This window comes from Hypanus sabinus, chromosome 3 (assembly GCF_030144855.1).
Source record: "Hypanus sabinus isolate sHypSab1 chromosome 3, sHypSab1.hap1, whole genome shotgun sequence".
NCBI classification, from domain to species: domain Eukaryota; kingdom Metazoa; phylum Chordata; class Chondrichthyes; order Myliobatiformes; family Dasyatidae; genus Hypanus; species Hypanus sabinus.
This window is the reverse complement of record NC_082708.1, coordinates 28,542,545-28,565,908: the sequence shown is the minus strand read 5'-3', so window position 1 is coordinate 28,565,908 and position 23,364 is coordinate 28,542,545. Positions and strand designations below refer to the sequence as shown.

Genomic DNA, 23,364 nt, shown 5'->3' with positions numbered 1-23,364 from the left:
TTACACATCTGCTCCTATATCTTATGTCCTTACTCCAAGTCTTCTATTGATTGTTTTTCTAATTTTGCTGCGACTTCCATTGGAATCTGAATAGGTGTAATAGCCAAGATTTTGCCAGCAGGTCCACATCAGCTTGTCAGCATAAGTTTCAGGGCCTCTCAATGGAAGGCAGAGAATCACAGAGCATGGGAAAAGGCCTTCTGGCCCAGCTTATCTATGCAGACCAAGACGGCCATCTAAGCAAAGGGATAGTGGATGCTTTGGGTTAAGAGTTCGAATATGTTAGATGGCATCTAAGGAGAAAGGAACAGAGGCAGCATTTGAGCTGGATGGCCTTTATTCAGAATGTTAGCTCCTCTCAGACACTTCACTGCCATTACGTCGACTCAGGCCTAGGGGGCCGGCGTCGGGCACGATGACGGACTCACCACTCCTCCCTCTCCCTCATCAGTGTGTTCAGTTCATCTACATTAGCCGCGCAGCTATCTTCTAGGAGTGTGTTGACCATAGTCTCGGGAGGGCACCCAGGGTTCATCCTCCCATGCTTGGGCTCCCATGTGATGACTAGGCTGGCAGGTAGCTCAGGGTGGTGAGACAGTGACCCGCTAGTTGCAGTCTTCTCGCCTCGATTTTAGTAGCGAGCATCGGTAGGTCGTCATAGAGCTCGACGTTCAACATGTGCTGTTGCCAACTCACGTCAAGAGCCATCCAGAACATTCGTGTATAGCAACCATCGGGTGACTTTCACATGGTCTTGGTGAGTGTCCACGTCTTGCATCCGTACATGAGAATGGACTCTATGACTGCTATGAAGATCCTCTTTTTGAGCCCTCTGGTCAGGTTTGATCTCCAGATTTCCTTCATGTCATTCATAGCCCTCCATGCCAGCGCCTTCCGTATCCTTATGCCCTTCTTCGAAATCATCATTCTTGACCTGAGGTACTTGAAGTCAGACACTTTAGTGGCTATTAAATACATTCATGATCTCTTCACAGGGATGAGAAGGAATTGTAGAGAGGTTAAACATGGACTACATCAGCCCAACTTGATGCTGCCCACATGGGACCTCTCGACAAATCCAGTTGCAGTGGCTAACTGGAACAGGAGAGCTCAGCTCGTGTGCCAGTGGGGACTTATCACTTGGCACCAGCTTCTGAATGAACAACTTTCTATTAAAGTGCAGCAGTTTCCCCAGTAAATCAGAGACTCTCCCAAAGCCTAACATGAGTCAGTTATCAAAAATTAATGTGAACCATCAAATGGGACTGGTTCCTAACCCATATTGCTCATTCTGTCCTCACGGACCCGTTGGCTCTTTTATACATGTTGTATGGGAATGTCCAGGGGTTTTTGGTTTGTGGGGGAAGGTTATCAGTACTCTTACAGAACTAACGGGGGTACAATTACCAATGGACCCCTCAGTACATCTTCTAGATGATGACTCCCACCTTTCCCTTACGGAAAAAACACACACGACCAAACACAATCTTAATGTGGACTAATTTGATATCTGACTTAAAAGATCTTCTGTTAAAATGAGAATGCTCTATCTGTGTAAGCACTTCTATTCAGTTGGTGGGTGGGGAGGAAAGAGAGGGGTGGAGAGGGGGATGGGGATGAAGGTTGGGGTGGCTGGGTTAAACAGTCAAAATGTAATCAGCAACTGGTTGTATTGAATGTAATTTGTTGGTGTTGCAAATTAATGTGAACAATATACCTCCAAATTAAAACTACTGCAGTAATTTTTTTAAAGTTATTACAGACACAGGGGAGCAATAAAGCTGACTCTAGATTCAGTCTGTCACCTGAACTCCCAATCTGTTCAATGAAGATTGTATTTTTTTACCATGTTTAAATTCTAATAAGTACGCAACTTATTTGACCAGGCATTGTAATCTTGGCTCAGGATTTCCATGGCTTTGTTCAAAAGCGACCAAGTGATTCTGGCAGCTACCTATATTGGTAACTGAATATTGTAATACTTATTAAAACGATTATTCAAATACAGTGGATTCTGCTTAATTGGGACACATTGACCCCAGTATATTTTGGCCCAATTAAGTGGCTGCCCCATTTAGCCAAAGTTACATGGAAATAGTTCAAAAGATATAAAAAAGACAAATTATCATTTAACTGAGTAACAAGTTATGTATTTCAATGAAATACAGAATAAATTCAAGCACTATCAATACTACCACAGTACTAAAGAAAACGTGTATCAGTTTCTAATAGTTATCAAAGGAGAAATTCATCCAGTGTATGCTGACATATTCTTTTGATTTACTATAAATTAACAAGATCAGTGCAGACTCCTAGTTCAGAAAATGGACCGTGGTTTTCTCAATTGCATCCTCGAAATCTTTATTTTCATTGTAACATTCAAGTTGATCGTTGATATTTTCAAATTCTTCATAGTTCCTAATTTTAGTGAAATCACATTCAGGGAGCAGTGTCTCAGAAAGGCAGTGTCCATTATTAAGGACCTCCAGCACCCAGGGCATGTCCTTTTCTCACTGTTACCATCAGGTAGGAGGTACCGAAGCCTGAAGGCACACACTCAGCGATTCCGGAGCAGCTTCTTCCCCTCTGCCATCCGATTCCTAAATGGACATTGAATCTTTGGACTCTACCTCACTTTTTGTTAATATACAATATTTCTGTTTTTGCACGTTTTAAAAAAAAATCTATCCAATATATGTAATTGATTTACTTGTTTATTTATTATTTTTTATTTTATTATTTTTTTTCCTCTCTGCTAGATTATGGATTGCATTGAACTGCTGTTGCTAAGTTAACAAATTTCACATCACATGCCGGTGATAATAAACCTGATTCTAATTCTGATACATTTTCGCTCGACAGTGAGCAAACCAGTTTTGAATTATCTTGCTGTTTATTACTCTCTAGCTATCAGTGACAAAAATCACTGCTTTTTCAACACAAAGAGCTTTCACTGGAAGTATGGTGTATTGTCTAGTGGCAATGCAAGTGCATATGAATGACACTGGTTAGAAAATGGTTTGGCATCGGTGACCTGCCCCAATTAAGCAGCATAGTGACCCTAATCAATGAAGGGAATCCCGGCTATTTACTCAGAGCAGCAGAAAGAAAATGCTCCACATGAGGCCCAACTTGTTTGGATTATATTTTCAGCAGCCACCAACGTTTGTGGTCCGAAAAAGGCCAGCAATATCATGATCCCATCCACCCTGCTTATGGACTGTTTGCCCCACTTCCATCGGGGAGGAGGCTCGCAACATCCACACCAGGACCAATAGACACCAAAAGGGTTACTTTCCCCCAAGCTACAAGGCTGATCCACACTTCCAACAATAACCCACCCCACCACTTAATCCACATCAACCTCTCCTCTCCACAGCCCCTCCCCATACACTGCCACTTCTACTTTCTAGTTTATAGGATTACTTTCATATTCATATTTGTCATGTTTTTTATGCTCATTATGATTTTTTTTGGATCTGGAGTAACAGTCACTTGGTCCTCCTTTTACACTTGTGTATTAAAGAATGACAATAAATCAGAGCAATTAATTTAATTCATTATCATTTTGTATATTGAGTGCAGAATAACAACTGACTGCAAATTTGTTGGAAGGGTTTGAGATCCAGTTCCTGTGACTTTCTGTATCAACTTGTTTAATAAATAAATGCACGATCCTGGAACAAATGGGATCCATTTAATCTCTGGCCTAAAGTTTTAAATGAAATAACAGTTTCAGGGTGATGCTTAAATAATCAGGGATTTAAGATGGCTTTGAGAATTTTAGTTAGTTACTGCCTGTTATGCCGCTGGCATTTAGAGCAGCAGTGAAGGTTGTCTATCTCTGTCTGATCCTGGCCGTCTTCTCTATTGTGCTGCCAGAGTGTTTCAGGGTTTTTATTTCTGCCCTGTGATGTGGCACCAAGTTGCCTTTGGTCCCCTGCATTTCCACCTCCTTTCCGGGGTCCAGTGAAGTCTTGATAACAGAGTCATGTAACTGGTAATCGGATTTCATTGTTACTTGTACATTGAGATACAAAATGTTGCTGGACATGCCACCTGTGCAGGTCATTGCAAAGCAGAAGTACATCACGATAGCACAAAGGAATAGCGGTTATAGGAGGCAGGAGGTAGTGTTACTGCTTTATTCAGAAAGTGCAGTCCAAGGGCCACCTGAGGTAGATGGTTAGATCAAGAATTCATCTCTAATGGACAGGAGGTCCATTCAATAGTTTTATAACAGCGAGATAGAAGTTGTTGATACATGGTGATGCATGTTCATAAGCTTTTGTATTTTCTGCCTGATGGAATGGGAGAAAAAAGAGGATGTCCAGGGTGGGGGGGGGGGGGGGGCGGGGGTCTTTGATTACTTTCCTGATGCACCGGGAAGTGTAGACACAGGAGGCTGGTTTGTGTGTGTAGAATTTAGGTGGGACAACAAATCTCTGGCCTTGTGTAAGCTTTCAGAAATAAACATTATTAAAATTAGTTTTCGCCTCCTTATTTTCGTGTTGCACTGAAGTTTCAATGACTGCTGGAATGAGATGAGGGAGCAGGCATTTTTCCACTCACACAGTTGGCAGACCAGGCTTTGGTTTTGAGCCATACAAATAAGGCATGCTGATGATTTGATTCCCAATCTGCTTGAGTTGGAAGTTCGAAAAGCGGCAGCAATCTAAAAACGGTCCTAGTGACTCAGGATTGGGTGATCAGGCAGGGCTCCCGTTCCAGTTGTACAGTGTGTGACAGTGGAGGATGCTGCACAGCCAGCTGACGCCCCTGAGAGTTAGTCATATTCATGATCCACTGGGCTGGAAAGAAGAGTATTGACAATGCCATGAAACTGCTTTCCAAGAAGGTAACAGCAAAGTGAAGTCCAGCCAGCATTATTGCTGCCCAGCTGTTTGGTTTTGTTTTATTATTCTCACATCTACCAAGATATTTATTTATTTATTATTTTTACTTATTTATTATTATTGGGGCACCATGGTAGTGACACTATTACCGCTCAGGGCAATGGAGTTCAGAGCTCAATTCTGGCACCATCTTTAAGGAGTTTGTCTATCCTTCCAGTAAGTGCATGGATTTCCTGCAGGTGCTCCGGTTTCCTCCCAAAGACGTACCAGTTGGTAGGTTAAGATCATAAGACATAAGAGCAGAATTAGACCACTCGGCCCATCAAGTCTGCTCTGCCATTCCATCATGACTGATTGTAAACTGGTCATTGTAAGTCGCCTTGTGATTTGGCTAGTACTAAATTGCTGGGTGGCCACTGGGCTGGGAAGGGCCTGTTTTCAAGTTGTATGTCTAAATAATAAAACAAGTTATTATTATCTTTTTTGGTACTTGACCATTTTGTCTTCTTTTGCACACTGGTTGCTTGTCAGTCTTTGTGTAGTTTTTCATTATTCTACTGAATTTCTTTGTTCTACTGCAAATGCCTGCAAGAAAATGAATCAGTGTATTTCATGCCGTGTACGTATTTTAATAATAAATTTGCTTCCAACTTTGGAGATGCAATGAAAAGCTTGTCTTGTGTTCTGTTCATACAAATCAAATCATTATACAATGCAGTGAGCTGGAATAAGGTGAAAAAAAGCAATGCAGAGTAAGTGTAAAAACCATTGAAAAAGAGCAGTGGAGGTAAACGATAAAATGAAAGATGGTTATGAGGTAGATTGTGAGGGCAAGAGTACATTGTACAAGGAGTGTTTGTTCGAGAATCTGATAACAATGGCGTCGCGGCCTGCTTTGCTCTTCACTGACGACATTCCTCATAATGTTTTCTTTCTCCTCACACAGGATATGAGGAAGCATGTCATGATGACCCTGTTGGATGCAGAACAGTCTTACGTGGAGTCTCTCCGAACACTCATACAGGTATCGTGTGTGTACGTCTTTAGCTGGACTGGACTGGGATGGTTGTCAAATTGCGGGAGAGCTAGTGATTGTGGAACATGTGATCACGTCAGCTTCTAACCCCATTTGCAAGTTGCTTCCCCACCACTTTCTCCATAGCCTCTTCTAGCCTACACCATGGAGAAGGATCACAGAGGAAAGTCTTTGGGTGATTGCAGGTGCCATGTTGGTTCTACCAGACTCAGTATTTAGGACACTGTGTGCAGTGGGGGAGTGGAGGAATGGACCCTTGTGGCCCTCACTTACTCATGTGCAAAAGCACCCGGGGCGGGGGGGGGAAGTTTGATCGTCCTCACTTTTGAATTACCTAACCACAATACGAACAAATCCCTGATTAGTTCTGCCCACTGAGCCACGGCTGACGCAAACAGAAAGCTTCTCAATGCTGTGACTGTTGGGAATTTTGGATTCCAGATACTCCTATCCATATTATTTCAGATCTGCAAAACTCAGGCTGCCACAGCAGCTGGCTTTTGACATTTGAAGAAGAATTTCAGGGTATTGGTTCCCCAAATCCCATGACAAGGAATAAACACTGTAGACTGTGAAGCAAGCACATCTTCCATAGTCGGTAAATCTGCCCCATAGTTTCAGCATGCATCTAACTCCAATGACTTAAATCTAATATATTACTTCCATGAAGGAAAATATTGGCCTGTCAGTTCCCTTAGGACCCATTCACATATAGGTTTGAAAACTTAAGGAAGTATACTGTACATATTATATTGCAATATTTAATATTACACCAGCATAATAGTACATTTCCTATATCTTTCACTATATTTTAGTGCAGGATATAAACAAACCTGCTGTACTGGTGTGATATTAAATATCTTGGGTCATGCAATTGTAAATGTAATTTAGAAAATTTTCCATATGTATGTAATCTTGCATATTATGCTATATAGTTGTGCTACTGCACAGATTCTGCTTAATTTTTTGCAAGGACACAGAGTACCTATAAAAAGTATTCACCCCCCCCAGAAGTTTTCATGTTTTAATTAAAACATTGAATCACAGTGGATTTAAGTTGGCACGATTTGGCACTGTTCAACAGATACAGACTCTTTCGTGTCTAAGTGAAAACAGATCTCTACAAAGTGTTCTAAATTAATTACAAATTTAAAACACAAAATAATTGATTGCATAAGTATTCACCCCCTTTAATATGAGACACCGAATCATCACTGGTACAGCTAACTGGTTTTAAAAGTCACATAATCACATAATTAGTTAAATGAAGATCACCTGTGTGTAGTCAAGGTGTTTCAATTGATTGGAGTAAAAATACACCTCTGTCTGGAAGGTCCAATGGCTGGTGAGTCAGTATCCTGGCAAAATCATGCCAAGCAACTCCATGAAAAGGTTATTGAAAAGCACAGATCAGGAGATGGAGACAAGAAAATTTCCAAGTCACTGAATATCCCTTGGGGTATTGATAATCATCAAGAAATGGAAAGAATATGGTAAGCTGTAATCTGCCTAGAGCAAGCTGTCCTAATAAACTGAGTGACCGTGCAAGAAGGGGAACTAGTGAGGGAGGCCACCAAGAGATCTATGACAACTCTGGAGGAGTTACAAGCTTCAGTGGTACATACAACGACTGTTGCCCAGATACTTAACCAGTTGCAGCTTTATGGGAGAGTGGCAAAGAGAAAGCCACTGCTGAAAAAAGAACTCGCCTGAAAGCTTGGCTAGAGTTTGCTGGAAAACATGTGGGAGACTCTGAAGTCAGCTGGAAGAAGGTTCTCTGGTCTGATGGAAACAAAACTGAGCGTTTTGGCCATCAGATGTCACAATGTTTGACGTAAGCCAAACACTACACATCAAAAACACACCATCCCTAAAGTGATGCACGGTGGTGGCTACATCGTGCTATGGGGATGCTACACTGCATCAGGCCCTGGAAGGCTTGTGAAGGTAGAAGGTAAAATGAATGTAGCAAATTACAGGGAAATCCTGGAGGAAAACCCGATGCTGTCTGCAAGAGAACTGCGACTTGGGAGAAGATTAGTTTTCCTGCAAGACAGTGACCCCAAGCATAAAGCCAAAGCCACACAGGAATGGCTTAAAAGCAACAATGTTAGTGTCCTGGAGAGGCCAAGTCAGAGTCCAGTCCTCAATCCAATTGAGAATTTGTGGCTGGACTTGAAAACAGCTGTTCACTCACAATCCCCTTGCAATCTTACAGAGCCTGAGCAGTTTTTTAAAGAAGAATGGAGCAAAAATTGCAGTGTCCACACAGACTCAAGGCTTTAATTGCTGCCAAAGGTGTATCTACTAAATACAGACTTGAAAGGAGTGAATACTTAAGCAATCAATTAATTTTTGTTAAATAATTGTAAAAAATTTAGAACAATTTGTAGAAATTCATTTTCACTTTGACACAAAAGTTTTCTCTATTGATCAGTGTCAAACAAACCAAATTAAATCCACTGCGAGTCAATGTTGTTAAGTAATAAAATGTGACAACCTGCAAGGTGGGCGAATACTTTTAATAGGCACTGTAAACAAAATAATGCATATCACAGTCTCTACATGATTGGATCACCAATCCTTTTGTTTCATCATATATACTCAGATGAGAATGTCTAAAATTGACTCCAGTGCCATCGTTCCCTCTATTTTCCTGTTTACTCTTCCATGTACTGTTGCTCATCCATGTTACCTCCTCCCAGTGGTGTCTATGTTTACGATTTCTCGTTGCAGTTTTCATATGCTTTCTTGGCCTCGCCTCCTCCTTTGTGTAGGGTCTTCCCCCAGTATTGCAGCTCACCACATTGTCCGCACTGGCCTCCGTCATCCCAGCTCAGCTGGCTGATGCCATTAGTTACCTTTACTGTTCCCTCCTGAACCCCTCTTCTCATTTAAGATCATCATTATTACCAACCTTTCGTAGCAAGCTTCTCACCATCAATTGTGGTATTGCCTTTTTTTTTTTGGTGGCGCAGTGACATCAGCGCCAGATTTCGGTGCGAAGGTGCCCAAGTTTGAACCCAGTCGGGCCGCTCCCGGACATGCTTTCCATCTGTGCCGGGTTGGGTGTCGAGCTCACAACTTGGCCTCATAAAAAAATAAACAACTGCGCTGTGAGAGGGATGCGGGGGACCACTCACAGAATCTTTCCTCCAAGACAACCACTTGAAAAAATAAGTGGTTGCTGAGGCTCTGGCAGATAATGGCACGCACAAAAAAATACACTATATAAATGAAAGTGATTGCAAAATAATTGAATTCCCTAGGAGGTAATAGCACTCACTGAGCTCATGATAAGAGCACTGGATTGTCCAATTGTCTTGTTATACCACTGTGTATCCTGTTGCATCTAATGTATGCTAAATTGTACTATACATGGAGTTTATTCTTTTCGTAAGATCTTTGGCACCAGAACATGAGAAAATTACTAAAATCTATTTCCCTTTATAAATTCATGATTATATTCCAAAATGAATATTATAAACTGCTTCTGTTTATTCAGGTTGAACTCTGTAACACCAAGCTGTTATTTTTGCCTTGATTTCCTACTTCTGCTCTTAGCTGCTCCATTCAAATGTCAGGGATTGCTCTTGGCCTTCGCAGAAAATGTCCTCTCTTTTCTGATTTGTCGCAAATTCATATTGATTACAAATAGCATTTCCACAGCAGCAAAGGTTTATACACCATTTTCTGAGAATTAATCAATGAAAAAACAGTTCAGAATTTGTCAGCAAAAACATGGCTAAGACGAGAAGAACACGGGAAGCTAGAGCAGTGGTGGGTCACTAAGTCCCTCAAGCCTATCCCACAATTTAGTATGATCTTAGCTGAGCCACCTGTGCCTTCATTCTTCCATAGTGCCATCACAGGTTTCCCCCGCTATCTGAAGGTAGAGCATTCCTATGAAACCGTTTGTAAGCCGAAATGTTGTAAAGCGAAGAAGCAATTACCATTAATTTATACGGGAAAAAATTTTGTGCGTTCCCAGACCCAAAAAATAACCTACCAAATCATACCAAATAACATAAAACCTAAAATAACATGAACATATAGTAAAAGCAGGAATGATATGATAAATGCACAGCCTGTATAAGGTAGAAATATTGTATGTACGGTGTAGTTTCACTTATCAAAATCGGGAGGACAGCGAGCCAAAATCGATTTGGAGGAAAAAAAATTGGCACATACGAACATGTACACGTACACGCCTATGTACGCACACGCATGCGCACAGAACTGCCCGCACAAGGCTTCACGGTTATGGTAGTCTTTCTCAGGGTAAACACACGTATAAAGCGGGCGTCTTTTTTTGTAAAAGTGAAAATCGTCTTTGGTTAGCAAAAACAGGTACTAATGTAGGTCTTTTGAAACAGTGAGCTGCCGTAAAGCGAACATGTGAAAATCGGGGGCCAGCTGTATTGTGCAAGGAATCAGAATTGAATAGAGACCTTAAGTTAAAAGAACCATGAGATACAACAAATATGATCAAGTTCACCCTGAAATTTGAGAAGGAGAAGCTAAAGACAGATTATCAGCATTACAGTGGAGTGAAAGGAATTACAGAGGCATGAGAGAGGAGTTGGCCAGAATTGATTGGAAAATAACACTGCCAGGGATGACAGCAGAGCAGCAATGGCTGGAATTTCTGGAAACAATTTCAAAGGCACAGGATATACACATCCCAGAGGAAGAAGTATTGTGAAGGAAAAGTGACACAACCATGGCTAACAAGAGATGTCAAGGCCAATGTAAAAGCCAAAGACAGGGGATATAATAGAGCAAAAATTAGTGTGAAGTTAGACGATCGGGAAGGTTTCAAATGCCAACAGAAGGCAACTAAAAATGTCATTAAGAAGGTAAAGATGGAATATGAAGTGTAAAAGAGAGGCGTGAGTGGATATCAGACCACTGGAAAATGATGCTGGAGAGGTAGTAATGGGGGACAAAGAAATGGCAAAATGAACTGAATAAGTACTTTGCGTCAGCTTCGTTGTGGAAGACTAACTGTATGGTGGAAGTTCCAGGTGTCATGGAGTACGAAGTGTATGAAGTTACTATTACTAGAAAGAAAGAGATTCTTGAGAAATTGAATGGTCTGAAGGTAGATATATCACCTGTACCCAGATGGTCTACACCGCAGGATTCTGAAAGAGGAGGCTGAAGATAGCATGAAGGCATTAGTAATGATCTTTCAAGAATCACTAGATGATGGAATGGTTCCGGAAGACTGGAAAATTGCAAATGTCACTCCGCTCTTCAAGAGAGAGAGAGGCAGAAGAAAGGAAACTATAGGCTAGTTAGTCTGACCTCGGTGGTTGCGAAGCTGTTGGAGTCGGTTATTAAGGACGAGATCTCAGGGTACTTGGAGGCACATGATAAAATAGCCCATAGTCAGTGTAGTTTCCTCAAGGGACAATCTTGCCTGACAAATCTGTTAGAATTTTTTGAAGAAGTAACAAGCAGGATAGACAAAAAGAGAATCGGCTGTTGTGTACTTGGATTTTCAGAAGGCCTTTGATAAGGTGCCACACGTGAAGCTGATTAACAAGCTACGAGCCCATTGTATTACAGGAAAGATTCTAGCATGGATAAAGCAGTAGCTGATTGGCAAAAGGCAAAGAGTGGGAATAAAGGGAGCCTTTTCTGGCTGACTTCAGGTGACTAGTGGTATTCTATAGGGGTCTGTGTTGGGACCAGTTCTTTTTACGGTATATGTCAGTGATTTGGATGATGGGATTGATGGCTTAATTGAAAAGTTTATGGACAATATGAAAATAGGTGGAGGGGCAGTTAGTTTTGAGGAAGTAGAGAGGCTATAGAAGGACTTAGATTAGGACCATGGGCAAAGAAATGCAGGAGGAATACAGTGTTGGGAAGTGTATGGTCATGCACTTTGATAGAGGAAATGAAAGGATTGACTATCTTCTAGATGGAGACAACATACAAAAAAAACCGAGTTGCAGAATTCCCTAAAGGTTAATGTGTAGGTTGGGTCTGTGATGCGGAAGGCAAATGCAATGTTAGCATTCATTTCAAGAGGATTAGAATATAAAAGCAAGGATGTAACGTTGAGACTTTATAAAGCACTGGTGAGTCCCCACTAGGAGTATTGGGCCCCATATCTTAGAAAGGATGTGCTAAAACTGGAGAGGATTCAAAGGAGATTTATGAAAATGTCTCGTCATATGAAGAGCGTCGGATGGCTCTGAACCTGTATTTGCTAGAATTCAGAAGAATGAAGGGTGAGCTTTTGATCTATTGAATGGTGAAAGGCCTATAGAGAATGGATGTAAGAGCCTAAGACCAGAGAACACAGTTTCACAAAAGAGGGGCATCCTTCTAGTACGGAGATTAGGAGGAATTTCTTTAGCCAGAGAGTGGTGAATCTGTAGAATTCTTTGCCACAGGCAGCTATGGAAGCCAAGTCTTTATATTTAGGGCAGAGGTTGATAAATTCTTGATTGGTCAAGGCAAGGAGAAGACAGGTGATTGGGGCTGAGAGGAGAATTGGATCAGCTATGATAGAATGGCAGATGGGCCAAATGAACTAATTCTGCTCCCATATCTTATGGTCTCATAGACATTGAATAGTTTATTCAAAAATTAGCTTTATTTGTTGCATGTACATTGAAACATTCAGTAAAATGTGTTGTTTTATTTTGTGTCAAATAGGCAAGAATCGTGCTGGGCAGCCCACGAGAGTTGCTACACAGCCAGAGCCAATATAGCATACGTGCAACCCAAACTTTTTTATCCCATGGACCTTTCCCATTAACTGAAGGGCCCATGGACCCCAGGTTGGGAACTCCTGCTAACCTGTACATCTCTGGAATGTGGGAGGAAACCAGAGCACCAGGTGGAAACACAAGGAGAACTTACAAACTCCTTACAGGCAGCGGCGGTAATTGAACTCCAATTGGTGATCACTGGTGTTGTTATGTTATTAGGCTAACCCAGCTCCTACTCTAGTGATCAAGCCTTTGGGACAGAGAATATTAAGGATTCATCACCCTTTACGAGAAGTAGGTTATAAGCTGCATCTCTAAACTGTTGCAGGTCGGCTGAACTCAGGGTGAACAAAAAAGGGATGCAACTATTGGCACAGGTTCCCCCGGGTAAACCTCTTTTAATTTTCCTGACAGTTTCCATGGGCTTGGGAGAAAATGTTTATTGTGAAATCACTTGATGGTATCTGAGGATCAGAATTTGGAATGTGATATAAAATCAGACCCACTCAAGCACTTGGCATGGGCTGAGGGAGTTCTGCAGTGACTTTATTGAATCCACAAACGAAAGAATCAGTATCTGATTCCAGATCAGTGTATAATAATAAGGGATGTTTTGATCATGTTTTCTGTTACTGATTAATGATTGGTTTTAACACTTCTTTTGGCAGGGATACATGAGACCTTTGAAGCAGCCGGAGAATTCGTCTATCTGTGACCTGGCCCTTGTGGATGATATGTTCTTCCAAATTCCGGAAATCTTGGAGCATCACGAGAAATTCCTGGAACAGGCTCACCAGTGTGTCCAGAACTGGCATGAGAAGCAGAAAGTGGGCGACCTAATGATTGAAACAGTGAGTACTGCGCAGGAGCGCCCAGCTTCCAAGTTAGGGGTGCATGCTGGGAGCCGGAGCGGATTTGGAGGGAGCTGAGTTCTGGCTGGTTTTACAGTGTTCCCGCAGCTGTTTCTCCTTTACAAAGCAAGCCTGGAGCAGCCTCCAACTGACTTCAGGGCATCTTTGGAGAGCCGTGCCTGTTACATTTGTAGATAATTTGATCAACACCCAGTGACACCATTGAGAATGTTTCAGTAATGAGATTTAGAGGAGATGTTTCCTGTTTGGCATTGCTGCCAGCCACAGCTCTAGCAGCTGCCTGCTTCTGCCTTCTCAGCCAACTCTCTGGTGCCCCTCCTGAGCCTCGCTCCAGTCACAGACCGACCATATTGTCTTTGTGCCGATGAGGCCCCGACACCCTACCTCCTCAGGGTAGACGATGGTCCTCCAGCCAGCTTCCTTACACTCAGCTGCCAGGCCTGAGTACTTCAGCATCTTCCGCTCCTGGGCAGCCTCCATGCAGAAAGTCAAGTTGTATCAGCTAGAGTACTGAATTAGCAGGAATATATCAGTATTATTGCTGTTGTCAGTCATACTGAGCACTTTTCTTCAACGGCTACTGCGGTAGGAAAGCTGGATTAGACATCTGAACGTCTAAGGTAGAAGTGTTGTTCATTTAATGTGGTCCCCAAAAGCTGAGCATTTGCTCCAAGGTTCTATAAGGCGTGTTCTACTGTGAGCTCTGATAGTCCATGGGCAAATGCCCATTGAATTGAGCACAAGACTCAAAGTACTGGTACAGTTTGGCACATTAGAGCACTAATTCATCCCAAGCTACTACGTAGGTGGCTAACCAAATAGAATTTGATACAAAGAGGCAAATAATCACCTGTTACTACTGCACTACTTTCTTTGAAAATAATCATACTGCCCTGAGATAGCTTTTAGCCCAACAAATTGTAACATTGCCCGAAGGGGCAGCACTTGCTGAACATAATAATTCAAAGTTTAAAGTAAATGTATTATCAAAGTATGTATATGTCACCATAGACATTCAGAGTAGGTACAAAGAAATGCAATCAAATCAGTAAAAGACTGCACAGAAAGATGGACAAACAGCCAATGTGCAAAAGAAGACAAACTGCAAATACAAAAAAAACAAATACCAAATAAATAAATATTGAGAACGTGAGTTGTAGAGTCCTTGAAAGTGAGTCCATAGGTTGTGGAGTGGGTTCAGTGCTGAGGTGAATGAAGTTGTTGGAATGAAGTCTAGCAACAGGGTTTCAATCCTGACTCTTGGTGCTGAATGTGATGAGTTTGCACATGCTGCCTAGTGATTGTGTAGGTTTCCTTTGGGTGCTCAGCTTTCCTCCCATTTGGCAAAATTATTTATTTATTGAGATACAGCATGAATTAGGCCCTTCTGGCCCTTGGAGCCACATCGCCCAGCATTCTTATGATTTAACCCCAGCCGAATCACAGGACAATTTACAATGACCAACTAACCTACCAACCAGAGCGTCTTTGGACTGTGGGAGGAAACTGGAGCACTCGGAGGAAATCCAGCCGGTCATGGGGAGAATGTACAAGCTCTCTACAGACATCGGCGGGAATTGAACCCGGGCCAATTGTACTGTAAAGCATTGTGCTAACCGCTACACTACCATTCGCAGGTGACTATAAATTGTGTCTAGTATGCAGGTTAGCTTCAAGTGCAAGTTAATAGTAATGTGGGGAGAATAAAAGAGAATTAGTGTGGAGGCACAAGAGACTGTAGATGCTGGAATCTAGAACAACAAACAACTGCAAGCAGCAGTCCCTGTGGGCTGAACAGCATCTGCTGGAAGGAAGGAATTATCGACATTTCAGGTCAAAATCTTGCATCAGGATTAGTGGGGAATTAGTGTACTGAAGCGCTTGTTATTTGGTTCCGACTCAATAGCGACCCAGGTGGGATTACAGGAAGATTCTATGATAGACACAGTATGATTTCACATTTTCTCATAGTTTTGTTTTTTAAATGTGTGGATATTTTAAAGAGAATTATTTTTTATTATTATTCGTGCATACCTTTTGGAATCAGGAATCACTATCATACAACTGAATGGAAGTCCTCAATCATTTTACAACTGACAAGATAATTGTCATAATAAAGATGGAAGTAGGAATGTTTAAAATTCCAACTTACCTTCAGGATCTGCATGGTTGAATAAACCATTCTCGCTTTGTTAAAGGTTATAACATCATTGGAAGGCAACTCTGTTAACAGTCCTTGTGAAATACTCTAGGAAATAACTTTATTTTTTAAAATTACCGGCTATATTATATGTTAATCTCTATTATAATTAAGCTATTATAATAAGTTAGAGTATGTAGTTCCCACATGTTGGCTTTGAAATTATCTTAGTAAATGGCCTTAGAAAATTAAGAAAACTGCAGATGTTAGAAACCTGAAATAAAAACAGAAAGTGTTAGAAACCATCAGCAGGCCATGCAAAGTCCAAAGTAAATGCGTTACCAAGGTACATATAAGTTGCCAAATACAACCCTAAGGGTCGTTTTCAAAAATCGTAATAGAATCAATGAAAGACCATGCTGAACAGGGCGGGCAAGCAACTGATGTGCAAAAAACAACAAACTGTGCAAATACAAAGAAAAAATAATAATAATAATAATAAATGAGCAATAAATATTGAGAACATGAGATGAAGGGTCCTTGAAATTGAGTCCATAGGTTGTGGGAGCACTTCAGTGATGGGATAAGTAAAGTTAAGTGAAGTTATCTCCTCTGGTTCAAGAGCCTGATGGTTGAGAGGTAATAACTATTACTGAATCTGGTGGCAATGAGCACCTGTGGAAAGAGAAACGGACTCAATGTTTCGGGCAATGTTTCTTTCTCAGACCTTATGATGGGTAAGAACTGTGAAGCATTAACCCTTTTACTCCGTGGCCTGCTGAGCACTTCCTATATTGAGCAACTGGCCTTGCTTGGACCTCTAAAGTATCTTTTAAAATTCCCAATGTATATGTTTTATAAATGTTTATTTTATATGGGTTTTCTTTCCTCCTCCTCTAAATTTTAAATGACACATAGTTCCAAATTATTCCTTTAACATTGCGAAAAGTAGACTATTTAGATGGATTGAGGAGGTGGCTACATGGAACCATCAGCACCTCCAGGTTTCCCTCCACACCTTCTTGGCTTCGGATATGTTGCCGAGTCTACATAATGGAACAGGATAAATTCAGTTTTTTGTTCTATGTATCCATCAGCAGCTTCGGCTCAATGTTCTTATTTTTAGTTTCTGTTCTTGCTCTTCTAGCTTTTGTATGATCACTTCTGTAAAGAGCTTTTGTACTCTGTACTTTGTTAAAGTACCATACTGTACTGGATATTGTTGTATGGTAATACAGTCCATTTCTAAAAAGTAAAATCAAAACATCTGCAGATTCTGGCAATCCAAAACAGAAAACGCTGGAAGCACTCAGCAGCTCATACAACATCTGTGGAAAGAGATAACATTTCAGGTCAGAACTAATAAAGAAAGAATTTTAACTTTTTTTCCTCTCTCAGTTTTGATAAAGGTTCTTGGGTCTGAAACATTAACTCTGATTCTCTTCCCACACATGCTGCCTGACCTGCTGAGTGTCTCCAGCATTTTCAGTGTTTATTTTGGTGCTAAATATCTCTTTGCTGTTCATCTCTCTTTTAAATTTTTTGGTGTAGATGTAACTGGTAAACAAATACGTGAAAGGAACCGTGATAGAGGTGTACACGATGATAAGAGGCACAGTCTGAGTGGAGAGCCAGAGACCTTTTTCCAGGGAGAATAGCTCATAATTTTAAGGTGACTGGAGGAAAGAATAGGGGGAATACCGGAAGTATTAACACAGAGCGGTGGGTGCATGGAATGAGCGGTGGTGATAGAAGCAGATACATTCAGACGTTTAAAAGACTCTTAGGCACGAGGATGATAGAAAAATGGAGGACTATGTAGGAGGGAAGGTGAGATTGATCTTAGAGTTAAAAGGTTAAAAGTTCAGCATCCCTTGGACCAAAGGGCTGTATGACAGAACATGGAACATTCTGCGATGATTTGTATGTCAGAACTGCAAAGGTTGATGCACAGTTGCATGGTTTCCACCTATGAATGGAGTGTGTATCTTAAGCATAAAATTCTTCCTAACAATATGTCTTTTATCGATTCTTTAAAAAGGAAATAATGAATAGAGAGAAATTTTAGAGAAATAATGAATTACTGTTCTTAAAAACAATGACTTTTCAACAGAATCTAATCAGTATCTCTGACAATGTTTGCAAGTGCCTCGGTAATAACAAGTTTTCTATCATGCGGAAGGAACAGTTGCGGCCTAACCAGCTGGCCTGATTGAGTTCCTGCCTTTAATGGAAACTGGGGCAGTAACCCACACACAACACAGGAACACATCTCAGGTCCAAGAAAGTGACCTAGCCCTTTTTTTTTTACAAAATGTTAACAAATCTACAAGATACTTAGATAATTCCAGGTGTTGCTTTTTTTTAAAAAAAAGGAAGTTAAAGCAAATGCAAAATAATTGGGCAGGAGATGTGTATATGAGGCTCAGCTCAGTTTCGGGCATCTGTGTTTTCTTTTCCTGTTTCATTTAACACTGCTAAGGAATATAACAATCTTGATGGCAATTACTGGAGTATTTTGGCATAAGTCTGACTGTAAACTTTGAGTAATTTGACGCAAGAAACCATACGAGGAAGAAATAAATGTGATGTACTAAGAGCAATGCTAGGGAAGTCATGGCAGCTATAATAAAAGGGTTTCTTGAGGTCAGTTATGCAGGGGACTGTGGGTGTGATACTTAGATATTGAACATGTGTGAACAAAGTTAATTCAGTTACACTGAGTCCAACTCAATAATCTGGTCTTTTTGCCTCAAATTCAGGAAAATCTCTCCAAGTCCTTGCTATATATTGTACCATATTACTGGAGTCACTGTAGTTGGTATGCCCTTAAGAACTATAATGTACGGCTTTTAATACATAGTAGTATCAGGCACTGCAGTTGGTTGAGAGATGACTACTTTTACTGCTGCACCATTGCCCACTGCTCTAAAGGGTTTTCTCCAAGCCTGGGAAGACACAAACTTCTTGTGTCTTAAATCACTCCATTTCCACAATAATTGCTCGGCAAACCTCTTTGTTTTTCGAAAAGCATTTGCTGGACTAATGTAACCATACCAAAAAAAAATGCACCACTTAAACAGGATGCCATCTTGTATGATCTTTAATTCTGATTTCGAGGAGAGAGAAATGGTTTGTTGAAGATTTTTATCTACTGTGGAGTAGCCTGCATTTGGCCCCTTGTGTGAGATATGAGACTTTATTGGTTCATTACATTTTGCAGACCTCAGTGCCAGTTTCATTGTTTCCTGGGCTTATTTATCTGGTTGAGGCTGGAATTTATGTGCATTTTAAAATATTGCAGCTGGCTAGCAGTTGGAAGGAAGTGCTGATTTAGAGAGGCCCTGGGTGGCATCCAGAAACCATAGAGCTTGGGTCTTTGTGACATCATCCACGGCTCATGAGTAAGAAGTTGTGCATTTACTCACTGATGGTCATTCATAATTAGGAATTGTGATCGAATATCGGAATCAGAATTGGGTTTATTATTGCTGACATGTGGTGTCACTATGTTGGGAAGTAGGCCGTGATTTCTGCAGATGGTGCCCACAATTATCCATGCATTAAGTTGTTCCATGAATTAGCTCTACTGGCAAATGAATGAAAAACATTCGGCGCACATGCAACATTTTTGAGCAGTGTTGAGTCATGTTTGCACACTTGACATGTGTCTTGTGATGTCAGGCCATGTTTTACCAGGGGTTGGCCAAGTTTGCTTTCTCTTCTGCCATTTTGATTCACAGAATTGTCACAGCACGTTCGGCAAGCCATTCAGCCCATCAAGCCCATACCAGCTCCTAACAGTGCAATTTCAACAGTGCCATCTGCAGCTTTCTTGACTGTTCCGTAAATCAATTATCCTCCTTCAGATGCCGCTGTGGTTCCTTTTTCATAGCCCTGATTGAGCCTTTTTTTCCACCACCTTTACCAGTCAGGGAGTTCCTGAAATGCAGAAGTAATGGTGAGGCCGCACTTGGAGTATCATGTAAAGTTTTGATCACTCTGTTATTGGAAAGACATTGTCAAGCTGGAAAGGGTGCAGCAGAGATTTGTGAGGATGTTGCATGGGCTAGAGGGCCTGAAGTACAAGGTCGGCCTCACTGAAAGTATAAGAGAATGAGAGATGATGTCATAGAGGTTCAGGCCTGGGGAGTCCAAAACGAGGAGTCAGATACAAGATAAAAGAGGTAACTTATTTACGCAGAGTGTTGTAAGTTTCCTCCCATATTGAAAAGTTGTGGGCATGCAATATTGGTGCTTGGAAACGAAGCAACACTTGCTGACTGCCCAGCACAATCCTTGTTGATTTGATGACACAAAACAACACATTCCACTATATGCTTTGATATACATGTGACAAATAAAGTTGATCCTTTTTTATCTTTACACATGGATTGGGCTGCCTGAGGAAGCGCTCAGTGTGGTGAAATTGCAACATACAAGAGGAATTTTTTATGGCTTGCTAGTCCACTTGCATTCTTGCACGCTCTTCGCTGGAGATTTTACCATGTACTGTAAGTCCGATCAGCCCACCAGCTAACCCTGTCATCGGTTGGCAAGCTTGCCCATCTTAGGGATGTCCCACCTTTCCCTCCACATGGTGAGTGATTTGCAATGGGAATTCCATCATATAATGGCAAGTCCTGAAGTTCAATGTGTGGTCTCACAAATCACATCATAGCTTAGCACATGACTTGCAACCATTTGCAAAAGGTGCCTTCATTATGTAAAAGAACATCTAATTATGCATAGCAAGTGTTATTGAAAGACTAGAGGGCACAGTCTGAGAATGCGAGGACAAACATTTGGAACAAAAATGATGAAAAACTTCTTTAGCCAGAGAGTGCTGAATCAGTGGAATTCATTTTCACAGTTGGCTGTGGAGGCCGAGTTATTGAGTATATTTAAAGCAGAGGTTAATAGGTTCTTGGTTAGTAAGCCCGTCAAAGGTTACCGGGAGAAGGGAGGAGAATGGAGTTGAGAGGGATAATAAATCAGGTATGATGGGATGGTGTAGCAGAATTGATGGGCTGAAGGTTTTAATTCTACCCCGGTGTCTTGTGCTTTGTATCTCCATGCAATTTCATCTGGGCACATGTACAACCAATGCAATTTCTATGTCAGGCCTGCGTCAAGTAACCTTGCTCTCTGATTAAGGTTCTTTCATGAGGAGAAGTGGTATGTGTGGTTCTTAAGAGCAAAAGCAGAAAATACATGAAAAAAATCAGCAAGTCAGGTAGCATCTATGCGAAGTGAAAGACCTTAGGTCAATGGCCTTTGGCCATAATGCTGTCAGGAGGAGCAGTTTTCCTAGCCATTCCTGGAATAACTAGTTTTCACGCCAACACCCCTTGAAGTTAAGTCCTTTTACTTGATTTCCATCCTTTATGCTCATGCTACTCATCTCCCCACCGTAACGACCCTTTAACCCCTTGATCCCTCAAGATGGTGCCACCAAACAAAGACAATGTCCTGCAGGCAGCTGACAAAACTACTTCTTTTACTTCAGCTATGATTCTGCTACTGAGCTGCATGTGATTGGAACTTTCAATGGTGTGTTTTTGGGCTGGTTGAACAATCTGGCACTTTGCTATCTCAGAGGGCATTCAGTGAGGTTGGGAGCAGATTGTGCGGCCTGAAGGCCTGGAAGCCGTGGACGTGGAGCATGAACGCACGATTGGCTCCGTCACTTCTCAGTGGAGGTAACAAGCAAGGATGAAGTTGATGAAGACGGGAGTGGAGTGCAGGTGGGTGTTCAGCACCATCTGCCTGTGCTTGACTGGCCTTCCTCTCCCTCTCGCTGGACGCTGTCGGAGAAAAGTGCAAGAGTTTTACATCCCACGTTGCAAGGATTGATCGGTGAAGCTTGTGGCTGTGTCTAGTTTTGAGGGACTTTGAGGTTCATGTTGTGTGTGTTTCCAGATTTTGGTTACTTTTTTTTTGCTGTTTTTGGGTGGTTTGATTGGGGTGATTGGTACAGACCGGGGCACTTCAGTGAAGACGGGCTCTGCAGCCTGCAGGTACTGAACTGAACTAAAGCGAATACTCCTGCTTTGATGTTGATATTTTATCTGTTCTTCACTTACTTTTTGCCATTGGCGCAGCTCGTTCTTGTTTCGTGCGGTGGTTGTTTGCTGTTTTCTTTGAGCAGGTTCCACAGTGTTTCATTGTTTCATGGCTGCCTGGGGCGGGGGGGGGGGGGGTGCTGGGGGCGGGGACATGAATCTCAGAGTTGTATTCTGCATACATACTGTGATATTAAACATACTTTGACTCTTTCATCCCAACCCTAATCATAACTACCCTTGACCTTCCCCCTTCCAACTCCATTACACTCTTTTATCTGATGAAGTCTCATATCACTGTATTTTCCTCCAACATCCCACAGCAAATGAAAGGAAATATCTGGCAGTTGTTTCTAGACATCAGAGTTCACAGTAAGTTTATTATCAAAGTACATATGTCATCATATACTGGTTTGAGATTCATATTCTTGCAGGCATTTACAGTAGAACAAAGGAATACAATAGAATCGATGAAAATTTACATAAAGGCTGACAGCCAATGTGCAGATGAAGACAATCTGTGCAAATGCAAAAAAAAACCTAATAAATAAGTAAATAAATAATTCCGGAAACTTGAGTTGTAGAGTCCTTGAAAGTGAGTCCATAAGTTGTGGAATCAGCTCAGAGTTGAGGTGAACTAAGTTTTACACGCGGGTTCAGGAGCCTGATGTTTGAAGGGTAGTAACTTTTCCTGCACCCAGTGGTGTGTGTGACCTTTCTGACGTAGATGTGAGGGGAGAGCATGGCCTGGATGGTGGGGCTCCTTGATGGATGCTGTGTTCTTGAGCCAGAACTTGGAGATATGCTCAATGGCGGGGAGAGCTTTGCCTATGATGGACTGGGCTGCATCCATCACTTTCTGTAGGTTTTGCAGCCCATGACCAGTGCAGTCAGTGGCACATGGTATCTTGTGTGCTTTTTACACTGATTACAGTTTTCTGTCAACCTTAACAATAAATAAATAAACAATTGTATTTTTTATAAACACTATTGGAAGCGTGCATAAAATGTAGAGCAGCAGATTTTGTTTTTCCTCTGTGCTTTTTGCCTCATGATGAACAATCTTTAGCAGCCGTTATTTCCACGTAAATGTTGCGTAGCGGACAATCTTACTGGAACTCTGCCAAACCCCTCTTGTTGCAAATTTCAGCTTCACTCTCCAGCTTACTCACAGTCATTACAGCCTGCATTCCACAAACAACATGGCCTCACAAGGGAGCTAGAAGTCTGCTGTTCTAATCTCGTTTTGCTTTAGCTTTTCAACAAGAAAATGAAAAGAAAGATCCAAGAGGCTTTTTTTTAATCATTTGTCAGTGCTTATCTATGAAGTGAAGGAGGGATCAGGGCTAAAGCCACTAAGCCTTGATTTTTGGATGGTGCAGTGGAATGCAATCCCCGAAACCACCATTAAAAATCCCGGAATTCAAGTAATAAAGATGGAATTTCACTTATTTGTTCACAGTAAAGGAATGGTCCTGATAAGGACCAAAGTTTCATCTTAAAGTACATTGAGGATGGCAGGAAAGAAAGAGGGGCAGAAACAAGCAGGCAGTGGAATGTTTTAATCAGATAGATGGAGCTGCTGAATTTATTTTGTTCACTGACTTTCAGTTACAGTCCTTGATTTAACTTCATATGTACATGTACACACACACACACACACA

The 23,364-nt window shown here is 41.5% G+C and overlaps 1 protein-coding gene across 2 annotated transcripts in view; it reads left to right on the top strand.

The window, feature by feature from the left end:
* The window catches only part of LOC132391139 (rho guanine nucleotide exchange factor 17-like), a 483,152-nt gene that overhangs the window by 288,210 nt on the left and 171,578 nt on the right, over positions 1-23,364 (top strand). For both annotated transcript variants that reach the window (XM_059963957.1, XM_059963956.1), the window contains exons 2-3: positions 5,803-5,880; positions 13,292-13,474. In XM_059963957.1, the coding sequence (XP_059819940.1) occupies positions 5,803-5,880; positions 13,292-13,474 (261 nt within the window). The remainder of the gene's footprint in view (positions 1-5,802; positions 5,881-13,291; positions 13,475-23,364) is intronic.